The 27,969-nt window shown below is 41.5% G+C and overlaps 1 protein-coding gene across 7 annotated transcripts in view; it reads left to right on the forward strand.

Moving 5' to 3' along the window:
* Positions 1–27,969, forward strand: part of rbms3 (RNA binding motif, single stranded interacting protein) — a 301,392-nt gene that overhangs the window by 152,322 nt on the left and 121,101 nt on the right. For all 7 annotated transcript variants that reach the window (XM_039605523.1, XM_039605517.1, XM_039605518.1 and 4 more), the window contains one exon: positions 2,203–2,294. In XM_039605523.1, coding sequence (XP_039461457.1) covers positions 2,203–2,294 — 92 coding nt within the window. The remainder of the gene's footprint in view (positions 1–2,202; positions 2,295–27,969) is intronic.

Raw genomic sequence — 27,969 nt, forward strand, 5'->3', positions numbered from 1 at the left:
AATTCTTTTCAAGTTGTCTCCACGAGGTGCATGCAATAAGAAGGCTACGTTGTTTGATGTTTGTCAGTGTGGAGTGAAAGAGTCTAAAGAAAATTCAGTTTGCCTTTCTGAAATGTAATACATAATAATAAATCCACAAAGCATACACAGCAGTCAGTTTGGATTGTTGTGATTATCGGACTGCTTTTTGTGCAGCACCCAAGAAGAAGATATTTGGAGAAAATTGTTTTTATACCTATGTAATATATAGTAAAGTTTTATAGACGTGTATTGTACAGTGTGGAGATATATGAAGGCACACGGATTGTGTTTGCTGTGTCTGAAAATACGCATTAATGTCAGTTTAAAACCAGCAAATAATCACTGGAATCCAGTGGAACTGGGAGGTCGTAGATATGTCAGATAGTTGTCTCTTAATCAGGTCAATACAAATATGTGTATGGGTAAATATCACTGAAGACAGGATGGAAAGATTTTTATTTTTTATGTCTTTTTGTAATTGGTTAAGCCAAAACCATCAATTAAATTTATTTTTAAAGCTCAGCCGGGCTCTCTTTAAATACGGATTAAAATTTCAAAATTATACGTTTGCTAATATAACAATGGGTGAGTGCAGTGCGGCTACTTGGAAAAATAGTCCTTGATTGCATTTATTTTTAAGAAAATGACTGGTTTCTCTTAATATCGCCTGTGGACTTCTCATTCCGGCTCTTCATATTTCCACAATTAAACGCAGCCTCGCTCTAACAGCTGGCCATTAATCAGTCCTCGCGCTCGATTTCTCTTCCACCGCTAGTTATGATTTTCACATTACTCCACACTCGTTCACCGCCGCCCGACAGGAAAATGACCCCAACCCCCCTTACCCCCAGTCGTCGCTACCGCCGCAGATGCGCACCTCAAATAATCGGGAAAGTGAGATGCTCGCGTAAAGCCGCACAGGGCGAGAAAATAAGGCGTTGGAGTAAAGAACATATATGATTGTATGAATGATGGTAAATTGATAGGGTAACCGCAATGACAAGTCCCCACCCCCAACCCCCTCCGCAGCCCCACCATCTCACAGCCATTATCCTTTTCTAATTACACTTTCCTTCTGAAACAGTGGATCAGAGGGCACCATTGACTGCTTTTAATCCGCCACCAAATTTTAATTAACACAGACGTGACCCCCGTCGCCGATACATACCGGAGAACGTCGAGATCACAATAACTCATAAATCACAGCCACAGATTTCATTCCCCCCGCTTTCCTCCGCTGATGAATTTCCAGATGGGGCCTTGTGGCTGTTAATGTCAGAAAAATATGCGAGAGAGAGAGAGAGAGAGAGAGAGACGGAAAGTGTGTTAGGGAAAGAAAAGGACAGAGGAAAAGCGTAAGAAGATGAACAGAAAAGCTAAATTGTAAGAAATAGTGTGTCTTTACGTGTATGTAAGAGAGATGGAGTTGAAGAAAGAGAGAGAAATGGCAGCAGCTTTGGTATGCTGTCAACCTTTGAGAGATTTGTTACCGGGGAGAGGATTATGGAGGCTGTGAAATGGGGTTGTGTTAATATGCCGGGTGTTGAGGAACACGATGTGGGCCAGCCAGCTTCACAGCCTCCAGAAATCAAAAGGCTGAACAAGTGAAACGTGACGTTTTGAAGAATTAATTGACACATCGCTGCGTGTATGTGAGTGTATAGTGTGTGTAATATCCTTTAATCATTGATTTTAAATCACAAGCTTTTCATAAATAACCATTGCTTTAATTAACCTACTTAATGAAATGAATGCATATGGGTTATCATTAAACAAAAAACTGACAAACAGTGATGCCCCCTTATTCTTACGATACCGGTTGTCTTATTCGAGTGTGTATATCTGCGCGTTTGCGCATGCATGCAGTGTATCAGACTACGTATGTGCGGAGGTGGAGGTGGGCAGGGTGCCGGGTTTTGTTATTACTAAATCGCTCATCCATGCTACTAATTAAGATGCATAGCATCCCCCTATGAACGTCAGTGTCGCTAATTATCAAACAATGTAGTGCTCACTAGATATGAGAACTGGCAGCCTCTGTAGTCATGTTACCAACCTATTACTGCTACAATTACCAAGTGCCTGTCATTCTCCTTGTTAGTCATCTGCCTTAATTTTTTTCTTAACTAATGTCTTTTTTTCTTCCTCTCCTTCTCCCCTTCTCCTCCTTTCTGTCTCCAGGATATGGCTTTGTGGACTTTGACAGCCCAGCTGCAGCACAGAAGGCCGTGTCATCTCTCAAAGCCACTGGGGTGCAGGCCCAAATGGCCAAGGTAAGGAGTGTCTAAAAACAAGTTAGCATCTTCACTTCCTCGTGCATTATCATTAGCAGTTTTTATTTTTTGCTCATTCAGCTCCTGCCAGCTGTTTAGTATTGCACATTTAACAAACTTAAAAAGTCCTTCATGGCAAACTTGTTCTCTTAAAGAGAGAACTTCAAACTGCATTTGAGTGCCATTAGACAACAACCTGGGAAGTGACACTGGTGCATGTACGTCTCTGTTATCTTACTGATGCTGAAGCTGGAGTCTAGTACAAGATACGTGAAATTGTGAGTCACTTCTTTCCTGTGGTTATGTGGGCTTTTTGTGTTGTGTTTGACAGTATGCATATGTGCTGCATTACAGTGCTCCATGGCACTTGTGGTTTCCAGTTAGTGAGCTGGCCCCTATCTAACTGAGGTTTGACTAGTCGCTTGTGCTACGTTGTCGAGTGTTATTAGCCTGTTAAAGTGGAAGCAGATGAGACAAGCTGTTTGAGTAGTACAAAAAGGGCCCTAGTGAGTTGTACAATGGAGCCAGGTTGATAGGCATATGTGGAGAGGTGTAGCTTAGAGGAAACTGCACACTGCCAGGGTATGATCTTATTCACCAATTTCCTATACAATCTTGTATTTTATGTTAACACTGCGGTTGCATATTTATTGTTGGGCATTTGGCTGTCTGACAGAAGAGCCGTTTTACCGGGAAATGCATTTCAGAGATATTGTTTGGTGTTTGGCAACCCTCAGGCAGTGATCATACTGTTCTTTTCCCATTTTTGTTCTCTAATTTTCTTCATTTCCCTGTTGACTGCTCTGAGAGTCACCATATTAGACGGCACAGCAGGGCCCTCTCTCCGGACATCTATGACAGACAAGCCTGCCTGACTAAACCAGGCTATTCTTGTACCCGTCAAAGATTTGTTAATGTCAGAATACCTAAATAGGTGAAGAAAATGTCAGTAGCACTGAAACAATAAATATGCTGATGACTCTTTGAGGGTGCACCTTGAGTGATTTTTCTCCAGACGAGATGGCGTGCATTTGATCCAATCCAAAAATCCCCCCCTCCCACCCTCGAAACCGAAGAAGACCTGATGAGATGGGGAGCGGCAATGGCTCCGGTGAAGATGACAGAATTGATGGTAACGATGAAGGTGGCAATTATTTTGATCAAATGGGATGAGATCTGACAGGAGGAGATGATATTCCGTGTGGTGCTCAGGTGTGCCATTTCTCAAATGCGCCATTTGCCCGTTTCCTTTCCCCACCAGTGTCCTTCTTCCAATATTTATAAGAGGGCAAGCTCTCGGAATACTGATAGGAAACCATGCTCTTTGTCCATCACATTTTAAGACCACTCTTTGCATTGCTCCCCTTCTCTCAGTCAATATTTTCATGAGAGGGGTCTCGTGTCCCAAAACAAAAGAGCTGACCTTTATAGAAATCTTTTGCCGCACACACATGCAAACGCATTCTCGAAATCATTTTCTATCAGCATTTGTGTATAATAGCTGATTTTTTTGAGCGCTCCCTTGTTCTGTTCACACAAATGGTAAGACCAGCGTTCTCTGCTGCAGCTCTATGCTTTTATCACACTTGTGAGGGACATTAAGTAGTAGTTTGCTTTTATAGACTCCCTCTGTATCTCTCTAATGTGTCTTTACCAGGTATCACTACCATCACTCTATCGACTCCTCACCCAACACTTCCACCCTAGCTCCTCACCATTTCTTTTGCTTAATGCCGTTTTCTCTCAGCATTGTTTTTTGGGGTTTTTTTTTTGTTCTCCTGCACACACACACATATACAGACACACACACACATTTGTATTCACATCCACCAAGTGTTGCCCTGCGAGACATCCAATGAGCGCAGTTTTTCCTCCATCAATAATTAACAGCATGTTATCTTTGTGTCTGCCTACCTGTCAAGGTGTCTCTCACACCCCACCCCCCTCCCGCTCGTTCTGTCATGCCGAGTAGCATTCCCGCGGTGGGAACGGATGAAAATACAGGTGAGCACCGAGGAGGGTGCAAATCAGAAAGACTACTGCTAACGCCGTGGACGGCTTCCACAATAAGAACATCCAGCCTCGTTCTCTCGCTCCCTCTGCTCCATTTTGTCACTCCACAACAAAGTAATAAACGAATCGCAAGTCGGAGCCAGAGGCTTTGAGCTCATTAAATAAAACTGTCACAGTAATCAAGTTGCGCCTTTTTTCCTGCCTTGATGCCATTAAAACACTTTTATTAAGGTGCCTTATTTTAAACACAGCTGCAAACCAGGCAAGAAATGGAGAGAAAGGCGAAGGACCACTTGATTTCCTCTTCTTCCGCCAGTGAAGCAGCCCGCTGTCTCTCTCCTCTTACTCCCCTTGGAATTTGAAATACCAAGGCAGTAGAGATGAAACGTTACCTTCCTTTTGTTTTGCCCTCCCCTGGGGATGGTGACAGCGAGAGGGAGGAGAGGAGCCATAATTAAGACACCTAAAGGACACTTCCCCCCGTGCCTCCCTTCCTGTCACTCACCTCTACACAAGTCACAGATAAGAGCACTTAACATAGGTGTGGAGTGTGTGTGTATTTGAATGTGACAGTGTATGGCTTGTATACACTGTATTGTTATGTGCATGTTTGTCTGCACTACATTCCCTGAGTTACACATTTTTTGCATTATTTTATAACATTTTTAATATAATTGTAACTAATTTTTAATTTAAACTAGGATTCCTGACATTTCATCTAAAATGGAAAATTACATTTTGTGAAACACACGTTATACCTTATTAACCTTATCACCTTATCTTTGTGTACAAAGAGTTGAATGACGGGGGATTAGCTCAGTTTAGTATAAAGAGTAGTGGAAACGACCCACTAGCTTCATCTAAAACTGAGAAATGAAAAAAACCGAGAGGTGTATTTCTAAATTTGGAACAGGCACTCTAGCATTTTGCATTCTAACTAGTCAAGTGTCTCTGTTCTAGCTATGCTCTTTGAATAAAGATCTTCACATCCGTAACAACAGCAGGTGTATCGTGGGTTTGTTGAATTTTATCCCATTTCTTAAGAACATGACTGTCAGATCCTTTTCATCTGCACTTACCTCCTGGCACCATAGACTCTTCTTTTGTTCTTCACTTGTCCGGTTTCCTCAAATTTCTTAAGGACACACTGCACACAATGCCACAAAACACCAAATTTTCAGCTTAGATCTCTTTGGGAATCTTGTTTCAAAAATCCTATTTTATGTCTGTCAGTCTGTGCATTTCTGGCATAATTGAGAGCAAATTATGTGTTTTGTGACAGACTACTAGCAACAAAGTTCCTACATATACAATTTTTAAATTGGTTCCTTGCTAAATTTTCTGTTATAAAACTGGCTCATCCTTTGAGTTAAGTGCCTTTTGTAATCTCGAATGAGTCACGTTTAAGTTGCTTAACGAACAAAACACATTCCTCTGAAAATGGTCAGGTACATAGACTGTACTGTATATGAGTAAAAAACCTGCTAATGTTCAAAGAAAAGCTTTAAAAGAACTTCAGAAAGGCTGGAGAACTACTGAGCAAAAACTAAAAAAATGTAGCTCGGCTCAAGTCTTTTTCATGGTACTAGAACTCTAAGCAAAAAGGTGAACGGGATGAATAAGTATTAACCAAAATGTATTAATTTTCTTATTTATCGGTGGTGGTAAGCACATATGACTGCTTATATAAATAACATGTTTTTAAATAACAGGCGCTTTTATGCTGCTTTTGAAAAATTGCATAGATTTAGTGTTATGTGTAAATAAAATGCACTTTTTACATTGTCATTAACAGGCGCGTGTATGACATCACTAAAGAAGTATTAAAACATTCATATAGGCAGTATGATTTTATATAAATTAAGATGGGAAAATCTGGTAAATGTTCACATAGTGTTCTAACAGGAGACCTTAATAGGATTCACTAGGGTAAGTGTGTTCGTGTTTTGTGTATGTGTGTAATACAGTTTGTAGGCACGCACTTGCCTCCTGGCACCATAGACTCTATTCTCCGTGCCACTTTGTTCAGGTAGCTTTCCAAACTGAGAAAACTGACACATCGAGCAGACAGAATGATAACAGGTAAACGCCGCGTCTAGCTTCGCAGATGCAAACCTGTCAACCAGCCGCTCGCCTCACTCTCCACAGGCTGCCATTTTCCCCTTGAGCCAATCAGACTGAATTATGGGAAGGGCACCCTCGATTGTGGTGTCTGTGTCGGAGAGGTAATTCCGCCTGACAGCTGCTTGCTTTCAGACAACAGCCAGTCTTTATGGAAATCATCCCTCCCTATTCTCGCTCCAGTCGGCTTCTGCTGATAACAGCCTGGATGAAAACAAAGCTGTCCTTTTTGTATTTTCTTCTCTTTTTTTTGACTCGTTCCTCTCGGCGTGGACAACCTAGAATTAGAAAAAACAACTCTGAAACCCTATGGAGGCTAACCAGGTTCACCCAGCTTTCTATAGCTAATTCTTATATGAACTTTGGATCTTCCTAGACATTGTCTGATACAAATAAGTATGCATGCATTATGTGAGAATAGTATACATAGTGTCAAAAGTGTCAAAACTAAACAATGGTTTTCATATTAGAGAATTTAAATAGTGGGGATGAAGACTTTGTGAATAGCGTCTCCATCCTTACCCTTGTTTAAATAGCCAATATTTATAAGGTTCGCAGAAGCTGCAGGCAGACAGAAAGGCGCTGCTTGCCCTCCACATTACAGAGGGGAAATTATGCTAAAAGCATCATTAAAGTGCCTCCATGAAGTGAATCCCAAATGTTTATGATAACACAGTGCACACACCGGCCCATCAACCAGTAGTCACTGGCGAATGCTTCAGATGGTTTAACGGTGTGAAACGAACCGGAGTGTTCAGTCCTCCTGCTCGTTCCCTCTCTCCCTCTCATGCATTCTTGCTTTTGCTGCCTTTCGCTTGCTCTGTCTTCTCCACTGTCTTTTTCTTTCTCTCTCCCGGGGAAGGTTTTTTGTCAATATCACATTTATAGTCATGTGAAATGCACGGATCCCCCTATGGGTGGTCTGCAGTCAGTCAGCAGACTTCTTATTATCCTTTAAAGGTGACTTCTCTGATGTCTCAGCTCCACTGGCACCCAGGACACCACCGTTCAGCTCAGCACAGGGTGACCTCTGTATGATAATCAAAGGGACTTGACGGCGCTCTCACAGTTGGTTACTGACAACAGCTAGCCTAGCAGTGCCAGCTGGTATGGGTTAAATCTAGAGAAAATGCAGCTGGAATGCAGTGCATTGTGTATGCCGAAGGATAATTGCAAAGACTTTGGGGATACAGGTGCTCACTCAGCAGCATCATTCACCTCGCTGTTCTCCACCTTGAATGCAGTGCCATTTCCCCTCTGACATCCACCTCAGCATTTGTTCACAAAACATATGGTGTCAGTGTGGTGATCAGCATTTTCCCTCAGAAGCTGCCATCAACTCAGACATCCTTATGATTATAGTCCCTCACAGCACCTCGTTTTCTTACATAGTTTTTGCTCAAGTTTTATGGATGTAAAGGATGCTTGTCAGCACATAAGTATAGTTTGGACATTACCATAACCTGTAGGTTTAGTACTGATTTTCCTGCAAATGTCCCTTTCTTTCCTCACCAATTCTCAGCTCCCTGAAAGAAGGATATGACCACTCCAACATTATGTTGACCCCCCCCCTTACTGTTGGCATGTTTACCTTTAATCCGAGTGCATGTTGAATTTGAATTGTTCTTACTCTGCAGTGTTCATAATGTTACATGTGCCAGATGTCCATATTAAAAACATAGAGTATATAAAAGCAATCCTTGTGAGACAAGAACTGAGGCTTTACTTCACCTTGAATACTCAGTTTCTACCTTTTTTTTTTTTTAACTTATCACTTTTTTTTTCATTGATAAAGCACAACACACCCACAAGGTCAAACTACACTAGTAGTCTAGTCAACGTATGTAAAAATGTGCACAAAACAGCATACTTGAATTGTATTACGCATTTAATGCACCCAGCACAGAAATAACCAACAATAAAAGGATGTTTTTTGGCAGCAGCAGAATAACATTTTAGCAGACTCCTGATTATAGATGCACTGATTGCAATTTTCATGGCCGATTCCAATTTCCAGTTTGTTTTTTTCTGTGTGACCTCCTGATGCCGATTTTTGATGATGCCAGTTTTCTTTCTAAGAGCTATAGAGGGTGGGGTGTGCACACAAAAAACACATTTTCTTTTATGCAAACTTATTTTATTATTGTCATAATAAAGGAAGTTAAACTTCCAAGGTGAAAGTAAAGTTCTCTGCTAATACAAAGAGGTACAAATAATTAACAGTAAATGAACTGCTGTACATCCACCTTTTACCTCACCTATTTTACCTTATCTAACAAAACTAGGAGCAAAAGATTTGTCACAAAACAAATGTCAGATACTTGCATCATTTTCCAGTATGCTTCTAACTTCACCAGATAACAGGACATCTGCCCTCATAACTGCTTTGATCCTTTGCTCATACCGAGGCTGCTGACTTGTGGCTGGTTCTGAGCTCTGGATAACTTTAGCCACTTTAAAGTTTCTCTAATGTCTGTGTCCAACCAGGTGAGGGTGATTTAAGTGTTCGATTAGTTTTGTTGTTACAAACACTTTCATGGTTATTCTCTGCCGTGTTTTGCTTTTGGGAATTTTGCATCGCTCACAGCGAAGAGCCTCCACACTACAACATGTTAGCATGTATCTGTTAGTCTATGCATGTCTGTTTGTCGGTGCTGTGTATATGTTGTGCATGCATTTAAGCGACTGGCTCATAATTGGGCATATATAGTGCTGACGAGTCGGTCCATGATGAAAACAGGAAATGGGACGATTCCTGTTCCTGGCTGGTCAATTGGTGCATTTCTAGTCCTGATGGTATTCATTTTACCCTTGGTTTGACATATATTCCTCACAAGTACACTTACTCATTGTTACTCGTTGTATGATACTAAGGAGAGAGTAGTAGATGAGGTGCTGCCCCTTGGCATGTATATATAATATCATCCAATCTGAAGGAATTTTGCTTTTAGGAATGGCCTTAAAGTGGTCAGAGCTAATATTTTTCTAGCACAGGCCCAGCTGAAAAGCTGAAAGCTTGAGATTGGAGGAAGAAAAGAGTTATAAATCATGCAGGGGTACTTGTCCCAAATAAAAAGTATAGTGCTGAAATTTGCATATGTCCACTTTAAAAGAATTAAGTTCTCTAAAGTTCTGCTGCATTTCTGCTGATTTACTGAAAATGCCTGCCAATTTAAATGATGTTTTTCCATGATGATTTTGACTCTTTTTTTCATTTTTTTAATTGGCCTAAACTAGAATGACGTGAATGAAGAAATATGTTGACACCTGTTGAAATATGCAGTGTAGGGAGTTAATATAACTCCTAAAAAGAAAGAGATGGATTTGCTAATATACAACTTTTTTTAAAACTGCAGTTAGCACCACTGTGGCTCAGCACACCATCCCCCTCTCGTTTTTCCTGAAGAAGTGATACTTTTGAAGGGCAAAGCCAGTGAGAGTGAGACGGACCATCTGACAAGCACTGGCTCCGAAGCACCTCTGTTGGCTTCCACTGTCTCTGCCGTCTAATTACGCTTCAATCATCCACGGGAGCGCTGCATGCGGTAAATTATTTTGCAGAGCAGTGCGGAGACGTGCCGAGCTGCGAGCATGAGAGAAAATGAGAAATAGAGACTAAGTAGAAATCAATAAGCGCTCAAGTAAAAAGAAAAAAAAACACAAGTTTAAAAGGTAGGAAAGATTATCAGAATAATGGGATTAAGAGCGAGACAAAAAAGTGAGAGAAACTGCAGAAAGTGCTGCATGGTGAGAATGAGATCGCTGTCTGTCATAATGTCGCCTCCATACAGACGGATTTAGACGAGTGCGAATGAACAAAGTTACAAACTTGTCATTTAACCAGGCAGAGAGGTGCGTGAGAAAGAGATGCATAGAGAAATGCCGAGTCCTCTCCCACCTACTCCACTTTTATATGTTGCCGAAACTAGCAGCCAGCTGTGTAAATGAAAGCATGAATAATGTTAGAAACTCACTTGAGCACTGCGTAACAAAGCCGTGGTTTAAGCGGAGTAGGTGGTGACTGATACATGTGTTCCCCTCGGGGCTTACTAAAGCTGTATACGCCTACTACCGAGATCGAGCAGTACTACGAACACATACTCGTATACTCGCATTGACTCGTCTCTACTCACCTGAAGCTGACACCGGTTCTTATACATGCTGATGCCCTTCCTGTGCCAATGAAAACCAAATGGCAAGACTGAGATCTTCAGGGCTCACAAGATTTGCTCATGTCTCAGTGTCAGAGTCTTTGTTGGCCTGATAGCCTGCAGTAAAACTCCTAAATCTGGTTGCCTGCAGACTTTGGATGGAGTCTCTGCTGTAATTCGGTTGGGTTTGATTGTCGGAATACAAATAATGTACAAATCAATTGTTACTGCACAAAAAGACTTGCTTGAATTTATATCAAACACAATTACTTCATAATTTTTGCATCGTAATGTGTTGGGAGCTTATTGAAACATGTTGTTTCACTAGTTTAGTTTGCCCTACATTCATACACACAATACTCAAAAATACCTGCTGGATTTGCAAGTTTGGAACTGGTGTGCACTAAGGGGAAAAACACCAACATTCCAGCAGTACTAGAGTAGTACAGTATATGCCGGCTGCTACATGAAAGATGGCACAGATACTGAGGAATCATTTGGGAATTACTGCCATTTTTTCTTAAGAATATCAGTCTGTCATTAGGTTATTTTTTATTGGTTTCCACTCTCACTACAAAAGTGGGTCTAATTAAAGTACAATTTGCAGTGGTTGTATTTATGTGTGTATAAATAGCAGCTTGTTCTGTTCCCAAATTGCTCCAAAATGGCCTTGTGTCTAAATTGTAGCCTTAATAAAGAATAGTAAAGGCTTGCATTCTCAGTACGCTCAATGCTGCCATGCTTCCTTTGAAGCAAACATAAATATGGCTTTTTCAGGTCTGGTAATGGCCACAGTGTGCAGTTATTAGAATCTCTTTGATGTAGCAACTGTGCCAACCTGCTCGGTGTCTCTGTGAATTGATCTGGCTCAATTAGCGGGCCGCAGAGACAACGTTCAAAGGACTGGGCTTCCACGCTCAACACTGACACATAGACCAGGTGAAACGCTTTGCATTCATTTACGCAGCTGGCCCTGAGAAGATAACCTGTGAATAGTGGTGAATATTGGAAAATCAATGGTGCAGCTTGAGTTTCAAGCCAAGCTTCACCAAGAATGTTTGGTGCATTCTTTAACTAATTTCCCACAGCTATGGGCTTAAGTGGGATTTAACTAAATAACTTCTAAACATGCTTCACAATCTGCTCACTCTACTTTATAACTGTGTGCTTCTTCCCACAAAGCTTACATGCACACTCATATTCTACTACGATAACAATATGCACCTAATAATATTTCCAATTTGATACTGATCATTTAAAGAATATGTTCACTGTGGTTATTTCCAGTGTTGGGACTAACGCGTTATTAAGTAACGCGTTACAGTAACTACGTTATTATTGTGGTAACGAGCACGGTAACTAGTTATTATGCCAAAACCAGGAACGCGTTACTCGTTACTGGGATTTAGATAGGCTCGTTACTCGTTACTTCATGTGGTGGATATCGCGGAGCTTCCACAGATTCAATAACATTAGCAAGTGGTGGAGGCCAGCAGGTGGATGAAGGAAAAGGGAGGCAAGAGGAGAGACCCGAAGCGGCCGCCGGTCTGCGTGTCAGGTGAACTGAACTTCAGGTAAGAAGTTATGACCTGCAGTCTATCTGGGTCAGATATAAACCAAGTTTAGGTGGAGTTTATTTTCGGTATGCTGACATTTTCGTATCTGCGTACTAGCTAGCATGACGGAGTTTCTATACAGCTGGGTGGGTGCTATGTTACTGATGTTGAACTTTATTTTGTTCATACGGTTAATTATTAGAGTTGCCAACCGTCCGTAAAAAACAGAATCGTCTGGTATTCAGAGAAAATATTACGCGTTTCGTACTGAGGTGAAAAGGAACACAGTTTGTCCCGGACTTCAGCTACAATGAAAAAGACACAAAGCTGAAGCTGCACAGCTGCCTCTTCTTCTCTCATTCTCTCCTGTTTCTACTTCAATCACGAAACTGATCAATGATCAGCTGATCGGCTTTTCTCTCTTGTTTATTTATCGCCCACTTTGCGCCAGAAAGAGGAAACCAGCGGATGTCGCGTTAAACAACAGCAGCACGTTTAAGCTTGATCAGCTGTTGTTAGAATTTATTTAATATTAATTTCTAGTATCAGCTGATGTTTGCTGGAGCCACAGCTGTAAAGCTGCTGGTCATGATATCGGTTTGGTTATCTGGTGAGAGGGAAACATGCAGATGAAACCAGGAGATGTCCTTACTGAATCATCAGAGCTGAACAGGTGATGGAGAAACAGGTTTACCTTTTAGGTGACACGGATGAGTTGAAGTTATGAACCGTTTCTGAGAGACAAATAACACCAGGATCCTTTTCTAAGTAGCTGACAGCTGGTAACTGTGCAGGGGCGGGTCTAGCAAAGTGTTGCCAGGGGCCAGGTAGGGCATTAACAGGGAAAGGGGTGACAAGGAAATACTTTTCTTTATTATTCTCATTTAAAATGTCTAGCTTTTAAAAAAATAATTATCTGAGTCTTACAACAAACGATTGATAGATTAATACATATATACCATCAGAACAGTGTACATTACTGTCACAACAGTGTTTGTTTTCATTCAAAGGCTTTATGATTTTTCCTATAATGGTGGGCCAGTCTCTAGTCAAAATGCCCGGGACGATTTTTTTGTCCCAGTCCAGCTCTGTATGCAGCTCATCTGCAGTCTGGTGTTAGCTACATCTTCCTATTCAGAAGGCAGAATTTCCAAGTTCTGAGTACAATCAAAAGCACCACGACTGCAGTTTTTGTGTTGGATGTAAAAAGCAGGCTAGAATCATGGCGGCGGTCAACGACGGTGCAGGCGTGGGATTTCTCTCGTGGAAATGTGCACATTATTTTTTCCTTTCTATTGGTAGGGTAGGTGGCACAATGCAATTGTGGCAAGTAAGCAAGCTAGAAGACTGGCAGTCTTGCTGGGTATCCAGTTACGGAAGCAACACATTAACAAGAGAATTCTGAGTAAAACCAAAGTTACTTTCCCTAGTAACTAGTTACTCTGAAAGTAACGAGTAACTTGAAGTAACTGAGTTACTTTTTTAGAGAAGTAACTAGTAATGTAGCTAAGTTACTAATTTAAAGTAACTTACCCAACACTGGTTATTTCACACTAGACGCTCATTGTACATCTGCTGTACTGCATTTAAAAGAAAAGTTTGATTTTCTAGAAGATGCTCTGTTAAACACTAATGCTTGGTAACAAAGGAACTAAAGAGTGAGGCTTCCATCACTCAGGTCCAACAAGCCTGTCTGTAAATGGTTATATTAGGGGGATACTGAATGTCATTAACTGTGTACGCAGCTTATTAGGAATATTGTCTTTTTTGGAATAAAGGCAAAGAGTGCATTTTGTGTATGTAAATGTAGACACTCTGGCCTCTCTTCCACCCTTCGTCTCTCCCCTGATTCAGCTGACCTATTTCAATTTGTCTTCATCAGTCATACCAATTAACTCAGGGATTAGATTCCTCAATGCCAGCCACCCCGAGTCCTCCCTATATACCACTACCTCTACAGTCCCTCTGTTCCTACATCCAACGCTACCACTGCTTTTCTTATGATTTTGTGTTTCGGAAATCTTTGATACCTCTGCGCAACTCTATATGATATGCTACAAAAAGCGTACTTCACAGGATTTTTCACGGGAAGTATAACTAAAATGTCTACATTACAGTGCACTAAAACCACCAAGCTTCAGGTTTTACTATTGCAGGGTGGTGTTTTTTTTTTTTTTCAAAGCACAAAACTCTAAATGATGAAGTACAATAATTGTTCACACAGAGAACGTATAAAAAGTAAGGTATGTGTGTAATTCCACAGAATGCACTGTACTCCTGAGTGTGCATTGATTGAGTCACATAGTATGCATACCTCCAGCAGAATTTCATATTTTGCCCTCCCTCCAAGATCATTCAGTAAATTCACACAGAAAAGACAATAAGTAGGCTTCTGCATCATTTGCACAATTTTCCGCTGCACAGCTACAAGCGAACACTGGGGCTTTTTTTAATGATTTGTTTATTCATGTGTTCACCATGCTAATGTAAATCTGCAAGATCTGCATTACTGGCCAATATTTAGTACACGATGCAGACTAACAAACATGGTGTTGAAACAGTACATTGCATTTTTAGACTTTTTAAATAATAGTAGAGGGTTTTTTTTTTTTTTTGAGTGTTCAAACTATGAAACAAAAACAATGAAAAAGAAAACTTTAAGTGAGGGTCACTTTCATAACTAAGAAGTAAAAACTCAAAAATACCAGAAGAATATACTAAATTAAATCAATCTTTGCTACTTAGTCAAACATAAAGAGTGACTATATTAAAACACAGCACCTTAAATTCATCTTTAATATACCAGAAAATGGCATTTGATTAATGACCACTGCAGCTGCAGAAGTCCGTATGCCAACTTGAACTGCTTATATCCAGTTGCACGCTTGTGTGAGTTCGCATTCCAGTCGCACTGAGCGTCACTTTGCATAAGTCATATTTAATAGCAGGTTTGGGGGCTGAAACACACTTAGTCAGATTAGAGACTGTATCGGTGCTAACTCTGAAACAGAACTGCCAGGAAAAACTGGGGTTCAATTACAGAGAGACCAATGACACATACTTGGAGGTGCGGGATGTTGTGTATAGTACATTTGCAAACGAAAAAGGGACAGCGCTAATATTTTCACGGCCTCTTATCTATAGGCTTCCCGGCAATGATTAGGTGATCAGTTTAGTTTTTACAGATTGATGCGATGGCTGAGCTTTGATTTCCCTCACTGCCTCTTTTCAGTTTAAAAAGAATAACATCAGACACGCCTCTTTCTTTTCTTTAACCAGCTGTCCTCAAACCATCATCCTCCACTTTCTTTATTAAGACTCATCTCTTTTATCCTTCCTTTATCCTTCCATAGCGCCTCGTCTTGCTCGCTGCTTCCCTCTCTATGTCCCTCTTTAATGAATTCTACGGGTATGCGATGTTAAATTACACTGACTGTTTCCATTTCCAGCGGCTTCAATCATATGTGAGAGGTCTGTAGTAGAAGGGGAACCGTGAGTCCAGGCAGGGCAGATCAGGGCAGATCAGGGCTGGAGTTGATGAACCAGCTCTCTGACACCAACACAGTCGCTCATTCTGCCTAATGAGGAAAAGGAAAAACCAGAGCAAGGAGTCCTTTTTTGTTTCCTCCGTCCTTTTCATCTCACTGGCTCGGCTCCCATGAGTCCTCGTGTGCGAACGTTTCCTTGCAAGATGCGGCGGTAATGCCGTTTCGCATCAATATATCAAACACTTGTGATTGTGCTTTTTTTTTCATATCTTTTATCTTTGCTTTTTCTTGATCGACTGAAAAGGATCTTTAGAAAAAAAAATGAAGCTCAACAGGGGATTTGCCCTTAAGACCTCAGGACTAGTACAGACATATCGTGTATGTACACACACTGGAACAGGAAGAAAGAAGAGAAATACAGCTTAAAGACGGGTGGAGCAGATGATCTTTTACCTGCAGTTTTCTCCAGGGTCTGGATGAAATAAGAGATGGTCAGCACTTCAGAGACAGAAATTGAGATGGGGCAGGTAGAAGTATGGCACACGGGTGTCTTAGCCCCCTCTGAGGTGATTTCAGATCATTACCTCTCCTTCAATGTCTCACCTCAAAAACAAAACATCAGCACATTCCTAAAATCCACTCCAAGGATCTCTAGCAGGCAAAAGAAAGTCACATTTTTTCCCCCAGCCTGTTTCAAATTATTTACTAATTGTTTTCTTACTAAGGTTATTCCTCTTCAACCATACAATTTCATCTTGCATGTTTTAATAAGCAATTTATTTGAGAATGGTGCGACGACAAGAAAGCCTGTCACGCAAGTGCTGATTTTTCCCGCACTTGTATTTTTTATAGTATGTCGACTTTTATCTGAAAGTCACCAGATTCTCCACTGCCCTTTTGTTTACGCACGGTGTCAGTATTTTGCCTGCATGCATTGCGATGGGTGTCGTGCGACTGCGTGCAGACTTTGTGTTGTTGTGTTGTCGGTTTCTCTCTCTCCTGTTATCTCCATTTGTCTTTGTTATGTCTGTCACTGTTTCTCGTTCCTCCGCTCCACCCATAAAAGCAGCTGTTCTGTCTCCTTCACTTACAGTATGCTTGATGTTTGGCATGAGTGCTGGTTTGTCGTGCTTTGTTTGTGATGTATTGGGTTTTGTGTGTGCGTGTGTGTGTGTTATCTCCATATACTTGATCCCATCTTGGTGTTGCCGCTGTGTTGTGTGAGACTTATCTTGCCCCCATCTCCGGTTTTATCTTTGCATTATGGTTTCGGTCGTTCCCATGTTATCAAATGGCACGATCGAGCTGGTGACCTCTCTTTCTTGACATCCCCTTAAAGTGCTCTCATAGATGTCTGAGCAGTCTTAGCCGATTGCATGTCATCGTCCCGTCTTTGGCGTGCTGAATGTCAAAATATTTGATTTTTTTCCATTTGCATGCGTTTTAGCCTTTGTGTATGTTTCGCAGCCTCTTCCTGAACGGTATAGATTTTCACATGCGTCAAACACGTTTAACTCTCAGGGATATCTTTGTTTCTACCAGCAGCTGCGATTTGTCTCCTGCCATCATGTGCGTTCGCCTGTGTTTACATGGCTGCAAGTCTGTGTTGTTACATTTGATTCAGAGTATGGTATGATTCATAGCAGATGGCTGCCTCCCTCCAAATATTTCCTCCAGTATGACAGCTGAAGAAAGTTAAAACTGAGAATGGTAGATGAGCTAGAAAAGGGAGGAAAACCAGGGATGTGATTACCATCAAACCATGGGCTCAGTAGAGGGAGCATCCAGCCACATCCTTCATGCGGTATGTGACATAGATACAAGATGTCTCCCAGGCTAATTTTCAGAGCAGTACACACTCTTTACAGATTCATTTTGAAGTTACCAGTCAAACAGAATCAACTCGTTTTCCTCCATGCAGAGAAATCAGACTGGAGACCCCTTAAATATATACCCCAGGCTGTTTGCACATCAGTTGATCTTCTAATGCCTCCTTTCCTTCCCTTTTGCCCCTCATGCGCGGGATCTTTTTTGACTGTGAAGTTTACATCTTCTGATGTTTTGTACAACTTCTTTATTGGATATCTAAACAGAAATCTGGATGGCCTTCTAAGCCTCTGCTAGTCCAAATCCGAGCTTTGTGTACCATATGTTTTTGCAGCAGTGTTTCGGTCTGCACTTGAGCATCCGCTCAACCACACACACACAGTCAGTATTCCCTTATTAGCAGGGTACGTACAGCTCATACCTGTCAGCACAAAGAAGAGGCAACCTTGACAAGCTAGCTAGTAGGGAGGCACTGCCAGTCAAATGATGCTGCCGTGTCAAATAATGATCAGTCTCTCGGAGCCCAAGCTGTGAGACTTAGCTACCATATACAGATGCTGTTGTTTAGATCACATTACTATTTTCTGTATCTTGAGTTATTACCCTTTGATTTAAAGCACGTATTTGCTGGAGACTTGAACTCACAGTCATTTTTCTGGAATGGGTCATTTTATCTGAAGAGTCACTGTTTTGTTCAGTTATTGAAAGATGCACATTGCTTAAGAAATGCTGTTTCACACAATAAAAGAAGTGCCTTTTCACCTTCAGCCAGTAAAATACAATGATACAGCACATTACCACTCTGCACATTTTCAAGAAAAGAATGAAATGTGAAAAAAACGTACAAGTTTCTACATTCAAGTTTTGTATTATTTGATTTTTATTGCTTATCCAGTAGGAGATCTGAGGCTATACACCCTGAATTTTACTTACAATATGTTGATAGCAGCATTCCCACCAGTATACCACCCACTACCTGTTGTTAATGAATGACTATAAACCTTTAATAAAAATGTAAATTACCTGCTACAGTTTGATTGTGTTAATCATTGTGTGGTACCACACACATATAGATCAGATAGCTCAAGATTGTTCGATGCGCTTGTATTAGCTGTTTTGTTTTTGTGTTTTTTAGGTTCCCCAGTAAAAAATATTATCAGTACAAGACTTGGCACTTTGTTTTGAGAATTTTTATTCACTACATATATAAAACCTAATTTTTTTTTTTTTTTTATTCAATTCAGCCTCAATATGTTCAGAGGAGGTCAGGAGAGAAGTGATGTCTACAGCCATTTGTAACACACAGTGGACGCTCTGTGGCGTTGGAGATGTTGTCAAAACTGATGAAATTATGAACACAGAAAAGTAGCGTGAGGTTTTAATCCAGCATACGGTGCAATCAGGAAAGCATTTGATCAGCAACAGCTTCATTTTTCAGCATGAAAATGATCCCAAACAGACTGCTGATGCAGAAAAAAAGCATTTCTGGACAGGAAAAAACACACACAGTACAACACTATCAGTCATTGATTGGCCTCCCCAGAGCTTGGACCTCTACATTATAGAACCAGTGTGGGGCCATCATGACTGAGAATAGGATAAAAATCAGTCAGTATTAAAAGAAGAGCTTTGAATGTCCTTCAAGAATCCTGGAAAACTATTTCTGAAGACTACTTAAGGAAATTAGAAGGAAAGCTTGAATAAGAGCATTCACGATGGTGGTACCATACATTCACGTTCAATCTCATTAGAATTGTACAAACTTCTTTCCCTTATATAGTGTATTTCCATGTATGTTTGCACTTGTAAATCAATGCACCTGTTTCCTATTTTCCTGGCAAAATATAAAGAAATGAAGGATGGCTCGAGACTTTTGTAGGTATCATGGGATTGTTGGCCACAGCATTGACAAGTGTAGTTTCAAAGATTACACCCAGAAAACATGACTTGGCAATCGGTTTCTATGTCTTGCTAAAAATGTTAGTACTGTTGAGTAATGGTACTGTGAGTAACACGAAACACATTCAATCGTGTGCACATAAGAGAATATAATATTTTGATTTGTTTGTGAAGTAGTTTAAAAAGTCTTTGTGACCCTTGTGGTTTCGGTCATTCCCTGGTTTAAAAGCTGGCAGCGAGACGGCTTCTCGTTGCCTCAAGCAAGCGGGGGACAGCGAAAAGGAGGAGAGGGAGAAGAGGAGGGACAGGGAAGATGGGATCTGAAGAAGTAGGGGAAGCAGAGATTTGACTCCAATCAAATTATTGGCCAATCAAGTCATAACGTGAGTAATTCAAGGCTTACATCGACGACCCTAATCTCATTGTCTGTGCATTAGGGGCTCAAAGGCAGGCTTTTACCGAGCGTGCTCAGTGGGGGGTCCTGGAGGGAAAAGGTGCTTTGATGGGAGACAAGAGAGATTCACTTTTGGTGGTGTGTGTGTTTATGTAAGAGACAGACAATCTGTTGGGTTGCTGAAATGCTGCCTTTCTCTGTCTCTCCCTTTTTGGAGCAATACTGTAAAGAAGAGAACGCCAAGCTAGGGGTATTGGGAGGTTTACATCGCCTTTCTCTTGCCATCTGCTTCAGTGTCATTGTCCAATGGCAACATCTTTCATTTGCCCAATTACAGAGTAGGGATTATGTGTTTGTTTCCTGCCCACAGGCTCCCTTGCCACACTTGACTTATGTTTTATGTAGACAAGTATCATTTATCCTCTAATGAGGCTTTCCATGACACCCTAGGTAAAGGTACTTTTGCTTTTAATAGCATTTCTCAACACGATATATTGATTATAAAATAAGATTATGTATAAATTTGTCTTGAGAATAACCCCTATTATGGTAGGAAACTCTGCTGTAACTAGTGGGGTGAACGCAGCTCACTAGGAGAGCATACACCTGGAAAAACATGACAAAGGACAGATCCTCGGAAAAAGAGCAGGGTTTTCTGACGTTGTTGTCGAGTGCTCATCATGCTCGGGCTGAGCGTCCCGGGGTCTGAGTGAGAAAAAGCCTGGCATGTTTCCATGCTGATTTGCATGTGGAGGGTTCCTGAATTAGTGACCCACCCATCCCCACTGTGTGGACGCATACACGCATGTATAGACTCCAGCCTACCCCCCCGCGTTTGGGGATCTGCATTGTCGAAACAGCTGCCAAGGGAACAGCTTGTCTCAGAGAGGGGGGGAGAAAAGGAGAGAGGGAGCACAGGGGAGAGCGAAGGTAATCAGTTTTTAGAAAAATACTGCCTCTCCATCCTCTGCCAAGAGTTAGTTTGTGTTGTGGCTTTTTTTGTTCTGGGCCACAGCGTAGCCCTGGCACTATGGCCCCAGCCACCCACCCACCCCTCTGCAGTTAATTCAGCAGTGGGGGGGTTAGGTCGTAAACTAACAAAAACAACAGCCAAACAGAACGGTGTTTCTAAAGTGTGCCTGTTTCTCCGTGTGTGTGTCTGCTGCGTGCGCACGGAGAGAAACAAGCTGATTTTTTTTTCTAATTTCAGCCATATGCTTATTTGTGGGTGACAGTCAGACATCCGTAAAAAGGCTTATTGTTGTGATACCACAGCAAGTATCCATAAGTGAGCAATCACCCTTTTTTCACAGTGCTGGCAATCTGCCTTCTCACAATATTGTGGCATGTGTCCCTGTTCTCCCACACACTTATTCTCAGGAACAAATCTGATTCCATCACAACTGACTGACTAAAGCCATTGTAGCAATACAGCACCAGTTGAACAAATGTAACAAGCTTATGCATGGTGGATCTAGTTTGACACACGCCGCATGCCGCAGACCGAGGATGAATAAACAGGAGCGTCCTTCCCCTTCTCTAATAAAGCCTGTCAGCTCAAGAGGAAGTGACAAGTTCAACAGTGTTCCTGGTTAACACAGCAACCTATGAATAACCTCATCTCATAAAACATATGGCCCTTCCATCAAGCATGATGCAAACAAGGCGGCACATGTGAATTAGGGTGTCAATCAAAACGGAGCTTTTGTGTGGCCTTGAATATCAACATGTGCATCGTCTGAGGAATGATGTGTTTAACGTTAGCGTTTCTCGGTTTAATGAAGACATGTATTAACAACTTTATTGGTTAATGATTTTTATTAGCCACGGATTCTACAACAGGCACGGATGGTCGGACGAAGAATGAAAACTGCTCTGTACAGCTATTATGTTACAGAATTTAAAGTAGTTTTTCTGAGCTCATTGTTTATCAAGTAGTTAAAGTTAGATTTTTAATAGTGAAAGAATTTGCAAGTTTTCTGCTGTGTGCATATATCCATTTATTCATAATGTATTACCACTGTTTTCTCAGCCTCTAGTCTGGGAACCAGCTAAATGTGTTGCTGACAGTATTTGACGGAATAATCCAAGAATCAGTGCTCACCGATGCAACATCAATTAAGATCAAGTGAAGGGTCGATTTGTCTTCAAAAGGTCGGCGAGGATCTGAACTGTGAGTTATGTGAACTAGAGCCTTTTCTCTGACTGTAAGGAGAGGAAGAGCCAAAGAGGTAGCCAGCTCAAGGGAGAGCTAGCTGTTTACTGCTATGCGGATGTAAACCAGTGTCTGCCGTCACACTTTTAATCACTCTGGAACCTTTTGAGACGCTGTACAGCAGCAGGGGAATGACTTTCACTGTTTTGCTGTTTAGGGAGACAGAGAGGAAGGAAGAAAGGAAGCGATACAATTCTGTTGCTCCTCTGGCTGCTATTCACCCTGTTTCTTTTCTCCGTTTCCTTCTCTCCCCCCTTTTCTCTGCTCCCTACAAAGGTATGTTAAATGCATAAAAGTCTAATTGCTATCACAGCTGCAGCTCCATCGCCATTCTGTCTGAGTATTGGCCTGGATACTTCTTTCCTCTCCTTACACTGCCCAGAAAGGAGAGAGGTTATAATAACGGCTCAAAGGTAATGCTGTCAGGCTTTACCTCCATATAAAATTCTCTGTTCCAGGTTTTTTATTGTTGGTTTTGGCTTTTCTTTTCTAATTGCTCTCGCATTCATCATCCCATTAATAGGCGTTGTGATGTAAAAGCTGTATTTATATAACATGTATTGTAAGTACTTACGGTATGAGCACTTTACTATCATTTAAAGGTGAAGTTCATAGAAGTTACAAATAAAAAATACAGGATAGGACACCCATATGCCACCTTGTATATCTGCTGCTATAACAGCCCTCATTGTTGGCAGCATATACAGTATCTGTGAATGGCAACCTCCAGGGCTAAAAAGCCATGGTGGAAGTGCCTAATGGCCACTTGAGGTTGACTACAAAAGCGAGTACACTCCCATGTTAAAATACCCAACTAAAGGACATAAAAAGCATGTTTACAGCCTGGTACAAAAAAGGAAAATTATCTTGGCTACGGAAGACAAACGGCAAAGGGCCCGGACCGCTGCATTTGGCCCTGTGGCATGTGATCGCCTGCCCAGTCACTGAGCTAAACCAGCGCACCCTTTTTACGCCATTTTTAATGGATTTATCCGAAGGCCTGCTTTGAGGTTCAGCCTCCAGAAGAAGTATATTGTTCAGTTTTGATGAAATTTTAGTATTTTATTAATCTATTGCTTAATCACTCTGTGTTGTTTGCACTAATTGATGCATAGAGATTTGCTAAGCAAGCAAAAGGTCACTGGTTTGCACCAGGACGGGCATCCCATGTAAAACTGTCAAATTAAAACATGGGGAGCTACCTGCTGTGGCAACGCCTTGCGTCTTGGTTCATCATTTAACCCTCACCGAGATACATTAGCTTGTGAATGTTACCAGAACAAGAGTTTAAGCTTCAAAATAAGGACTTACTAGCTTCATCCATCTTTTCTTTACAGTCTGAGTTTCTGACTTTCCTGATATATCTGAAATTTAGCTCGATTTCAGCCATTGGGCATCAAAGCCTTTGCCCCATTTCACCAAGTTTTGAACAAACCAGGCGCATAATGAGATCAATTTTTCTCAAAACAAATGGAATACTTGTGCATGAACATGGGCTCTCAAATCTATTTGTAATTTGCAAGCAATAAAGATTTAGCAAAACCTAACAGCGGCGTGATTTTTAGGCATTCCAGTAAGCACTGCTCATGATCTTATTTTGAGATTCTGACCCCTGGCTTGCATTCGCCGTTGTAGTTCATTTAAAGTGTTTCTGCTGGGGCTGAGGTCATCACTGTGCAAAGATGAGTCAAGATCTTCTTCAGCAAACAGATGAACTCATTTCTTATGTGTCAGGGGGAATTAACATACTTCTGGATATATAATGTACTTAAATTTTACCTGACTCACTGCTTGTGCTGCTTGGCTCTTGTCTTTTTTCTTTTTTTTCGCCATGGTTTTCACCATCTTGCCTGCTCTCACCTCCTCCATATGAAAAATAAGACAGCCTCTCACTCGCTCACTTTCACTTCCTCTCACGCTCTTTCTTTCTCCCTCTGCATTAATGGATGCAAATGGAGCCGTGTGCGGGGGAAAGGAGCTGACATTTATGCCTCTGATTAGAACATGCAGCCCCAATGCTTAGTAATTGATTGCAGCCGTAGACAGCACACACTCACCCATACCCTCACTTAAAGGCCCGCACCATTTTCTGAATCTTATTAGTGTGTGTGTCAGCGTGTGCACGCGTGCAGCACTTTCCCTGACCCACACACTTCAAAACATTCAGATGAGCGTATGATATGCATGCACACATACATACACACACACAGCTGCTCACACAGTATACTCATATACACAAGGATATCCATAGAAGCCCACATAGTCTGCATCACTGCATCCATTTGAATAAGAAGCTTTTAATGGTTGTTTGGTTCAACTTCATGGCCAAGCTAACAAAACTGCAGCCGTCGATCCGCTTCCTTCGGATCAATGCGCAGGCTTGGCTTGTGAACTCGGATAATCCAGGAATCCTGGGAGTCATGTCAGGGGTCAGGGTGGTATGGTGATGTTTATTTGATAGGTCATAGTTAGCTTCAGGAGTGGAGCACGGGGTACGTTAGGGTAAGAGTTCAAATTTTGGAGACGGGGTTAGAAAAGTCAAGAAAAAAACATCTTTCTGAAAGGATTCAAGGTTTAAAGAGGAACAAAAAGAAGTGAAATGGTCATGCAAGAGTGTGCTGATGGCAGAAATGTCCAGACTATTGTGCCCATTTATTTTGGGGTGTGTGTGTTTTGTGTCTAGCCCACATGTGTGTTTATGAATGCACGTCCATTCCCAGTTGACTCTGAGCTTATTTGCTTGTGGTTGCATTTGCATGTAGCCTGCTTACTCGGGTGGATCTTTGCAGTCTTCCTTATGCTTTGTGTGCATCGCTTTGTGTGTGTGTGTGTGTGTGTACGTGTGTTTCTACACATGTACAGGTGTGTGTGAGGTGTGTAGAGATGGGGGAGGGGGGGCAGCAGGACAGTGTGGCAAGGTGCTGTATGCAGTAATTAGCATCATTCTCACCAGGGAGGCGCTATGTGTGGAGGCCCCATTAAACACATTGCAGGGACAAACACTGAGCCCTGTTCTGCTGACGACAGCATGCCGCCTCCTCTGCAACACACACTTAAACACAAACACCCCTAAATCAACCTGGCCTTCCAGCTCATGTGACATACAGTAGCCGTACACATAGTTTGCGCTTGCCAACACAAACTGAGTCATATTCAAACGTGTCACTCAGCTTAAATTATTCACCAAATAAATTAAAACTAGTTATCAAGCTGCAACAGGGCGCCGGGGTGAACAAAAATAAATTATTCCCTAAATTATCTTTCGTAAAAGTCCATATCCTCACATAACCTACATAACCTACAGGTGTTTGGTATGCATAAGGTTGTGCACAGTTTCAATTAATATTACAGAATTTATTCCAGGCTAAAACAATAAGTTAACTCTGTTTTTCCGTGTATTCCTAGTGTGAGATTAGATCCGTTTGCTTCATCCTGTACATACCCACACACATCCTATTATGCACCGTGACATACACGCACACAGGGGGCAAGTGGGGGTGTAAAATTATGCCGCGTTAGCTGGCATGCAGTGTTTGTGCTAATGAAGCTCGCTGTCCACATAGGCTGATAACTTGCTGATGACTCGATATGTCTGCCAGGGAGATCTCAAGCACAGTTGCATACTGAAGCAGGTGTACCCTGTGGTGGTTGTGTATTATTATTAGCTGAGAGTTTGTTTTTTTCCCTTCAATATGCCTGCATAAGTAAGGATTAAATCTGCATTATTTGAGTCATACCACTAACCCCGCCATATGTCAACCATGGTGCTTTCTGTGTTTTTGTTCATTGTAATGTAATTCTTCATAGAAGGGCTGTGCTGACCATCAAACATGGTCAGCATAAGATATGTGATGACACATATTTATACATATATTTTCCCAATCTAAGCCCTTTACTACTCAATCTAGTAGGAGGGTAACAGAATTTGTGTGAGTAGGCAGAATAAAGAGAAGGTATCTGATGGCATTTGTGGTTCATTAGCCTACACTACGTGGACCTGGTCTTGGTCGGGCTTGTCATAAAAATTACTCAGTTTTGCAGGACAGCTGTGGGTCTTGTAGAGGCTTCTGCTAATCAGAACGTTGGTGGTTCAAACCCCGGCTCCTCCAGACCATATTTCAAAGGGTCCCAGGATAATAATGATAAAACAGTGTTTGGGGGGCAACAAGCATCTCCATGTTGTACTGTAATACAAAGTGCAGTGTGGTGTATAGTCTAAAAGCTCATTGACTGGTCAGTAATACTAAAACAGCATTATTGATATAAATGCAGTTTGATATCTAAAATCTGGGGTTTTCATGTGAATTTTCTGCAAATATCTTTTTGTAAACTCTAGCCAACTGGACATTGCCAATGCAAACAAATGCTATCCTGTCAAGAGACAGTTTATGTAAGTTTGATAAACTATTCCAACATATTTGCCAGTATCAGCTCAGATATGCTGAGCTTAATTTATTATTTTTTAAGAAAACTAAATAATTTACAGACTGCATAAAATAAGTATTTTTCCAAGCTTAACAGTGGGAAGTGAAAGAACTGAATCTCGCTGCTCCATTCAGTGCCGTTTCTGATGCGTGTCCCTTTTCATGAGGAAATTTTGCAGCTGAAAGAATTTAAGGTTGTCAAAAAAAGGAAGATACCTCTCCCTTCCAGTATTGTTGTTGCTACTGGCTTTGAAAATATTGTCAAAGAGAGGACAAAGCAGTAGAACAATATTAGTATTTGTGTTAAAAGTTAAACATTTAATGCTGATAATGTATCCGAGAATGACTGTGCCGCTATTAGACCGGATGAAGTGTGCTGTGCCATTGATAAATTGGCCTTGATAGAATAATTGCAGAATAATACTACAGGGTGGGCCATTTATATGGATACACCGTAAAAACATGGGATTGGTTGGTGATATTAAAGTCCTGTTTGTGGCACATTAGTATATGTGAGGGGGCAAACTCCTCAAGATGGGTGGTGACCATGGTGGCCATTTAGAAATCGGCCATCTTGGATACAACTTTTGTTTTTTCAATAGGAAGAGGGCCATGTGACACATCAAACTTATTGGTAATGTCACAAGAAAAACAATGGTGTGCTTGGTTTCAACGTAACTTTATTCTTTCATGAGTTATTTACAAGTTTCTGACCACTTATAAAATGTGTTCAATGTGCTGCCCATTGTGTTGGATTGTCAATGCAACCCTCTTCTCCCACTCTTCACACACTGATAGCAACACCGCAGGAGAAATGCCAGCACAGGCATCCAGTATCTGTAGTTTCTGGTGCTGCACATCTCGTATCTTCACACCATAGACAATTGCCTTCAGATGACCCCAAAGATAAAAGTCTAAGGGGGTCAGATCGGGAGACCTTGGGGGCCATTCAACTGGCCCATGACGACCAATCCACTTTCCAGGAAACTGTTCATCTAGGAATGCTCGGACCTGGCACCCATAATGTGGTGGTGCACCATCTTGCTGGAAAAACTCAGAGAACGTGCCAGCTTCAGTGCATAAAGAGGGAAACACATCATCATGTAGCAATTTCAAATATCCAGTGGCCTTGAGGTTTCCATTGATGAAGAATGGACCCACTATCGTTGTACCCCATATACCACACCAAACCATCACTTTTGTTGTTCCAACAGTCTTGGAGGATCCATCCAATGTGGGTTAGTGTTAGACCAATAGCGGTGGTTTTGTTTGTTAACTTCACCATTCACATAAAAGTTTGCCTCATCACTGAACAAAATCTTCTGCGTGAACTGAGGGTCCTGTTCCAATTTTTGTTTTGTCCATTCTGCAAATTCTGTGCGCCGATCTGGGTCATCCTCGTTGAGATGCTGCAGTAGCTGGAGTTTGTAAGGGTGCCATTGGTGAGTAGCTAATATCCGCCGAAGGGATGTTCGACTAATGCCACTCTCCAGTGACATGCGGCGAGTGCTACGCTGTGGGCTCTTGCTGAATGAAGCTAGGACAGCCACTGATGTTTCTTCATTAGTGACAGTTTTCTTGCGTCCA

This window comes from Oreochromis aureus, linkage group 22, assembly GCF_013358895.1.
Source record: "Oreochromis aureus strain Israel breed Guangdong linkage group 22, ZZ_aureus, whole genome shotgun sequence".
Classification (NCBI taxonomy): domain Eukaryota; kingdom Metazoa; phylum Chordata; class Actinopteri; order Cichliformes; family Cichlidae; genus Oreochromis; species Oreochromis aureus.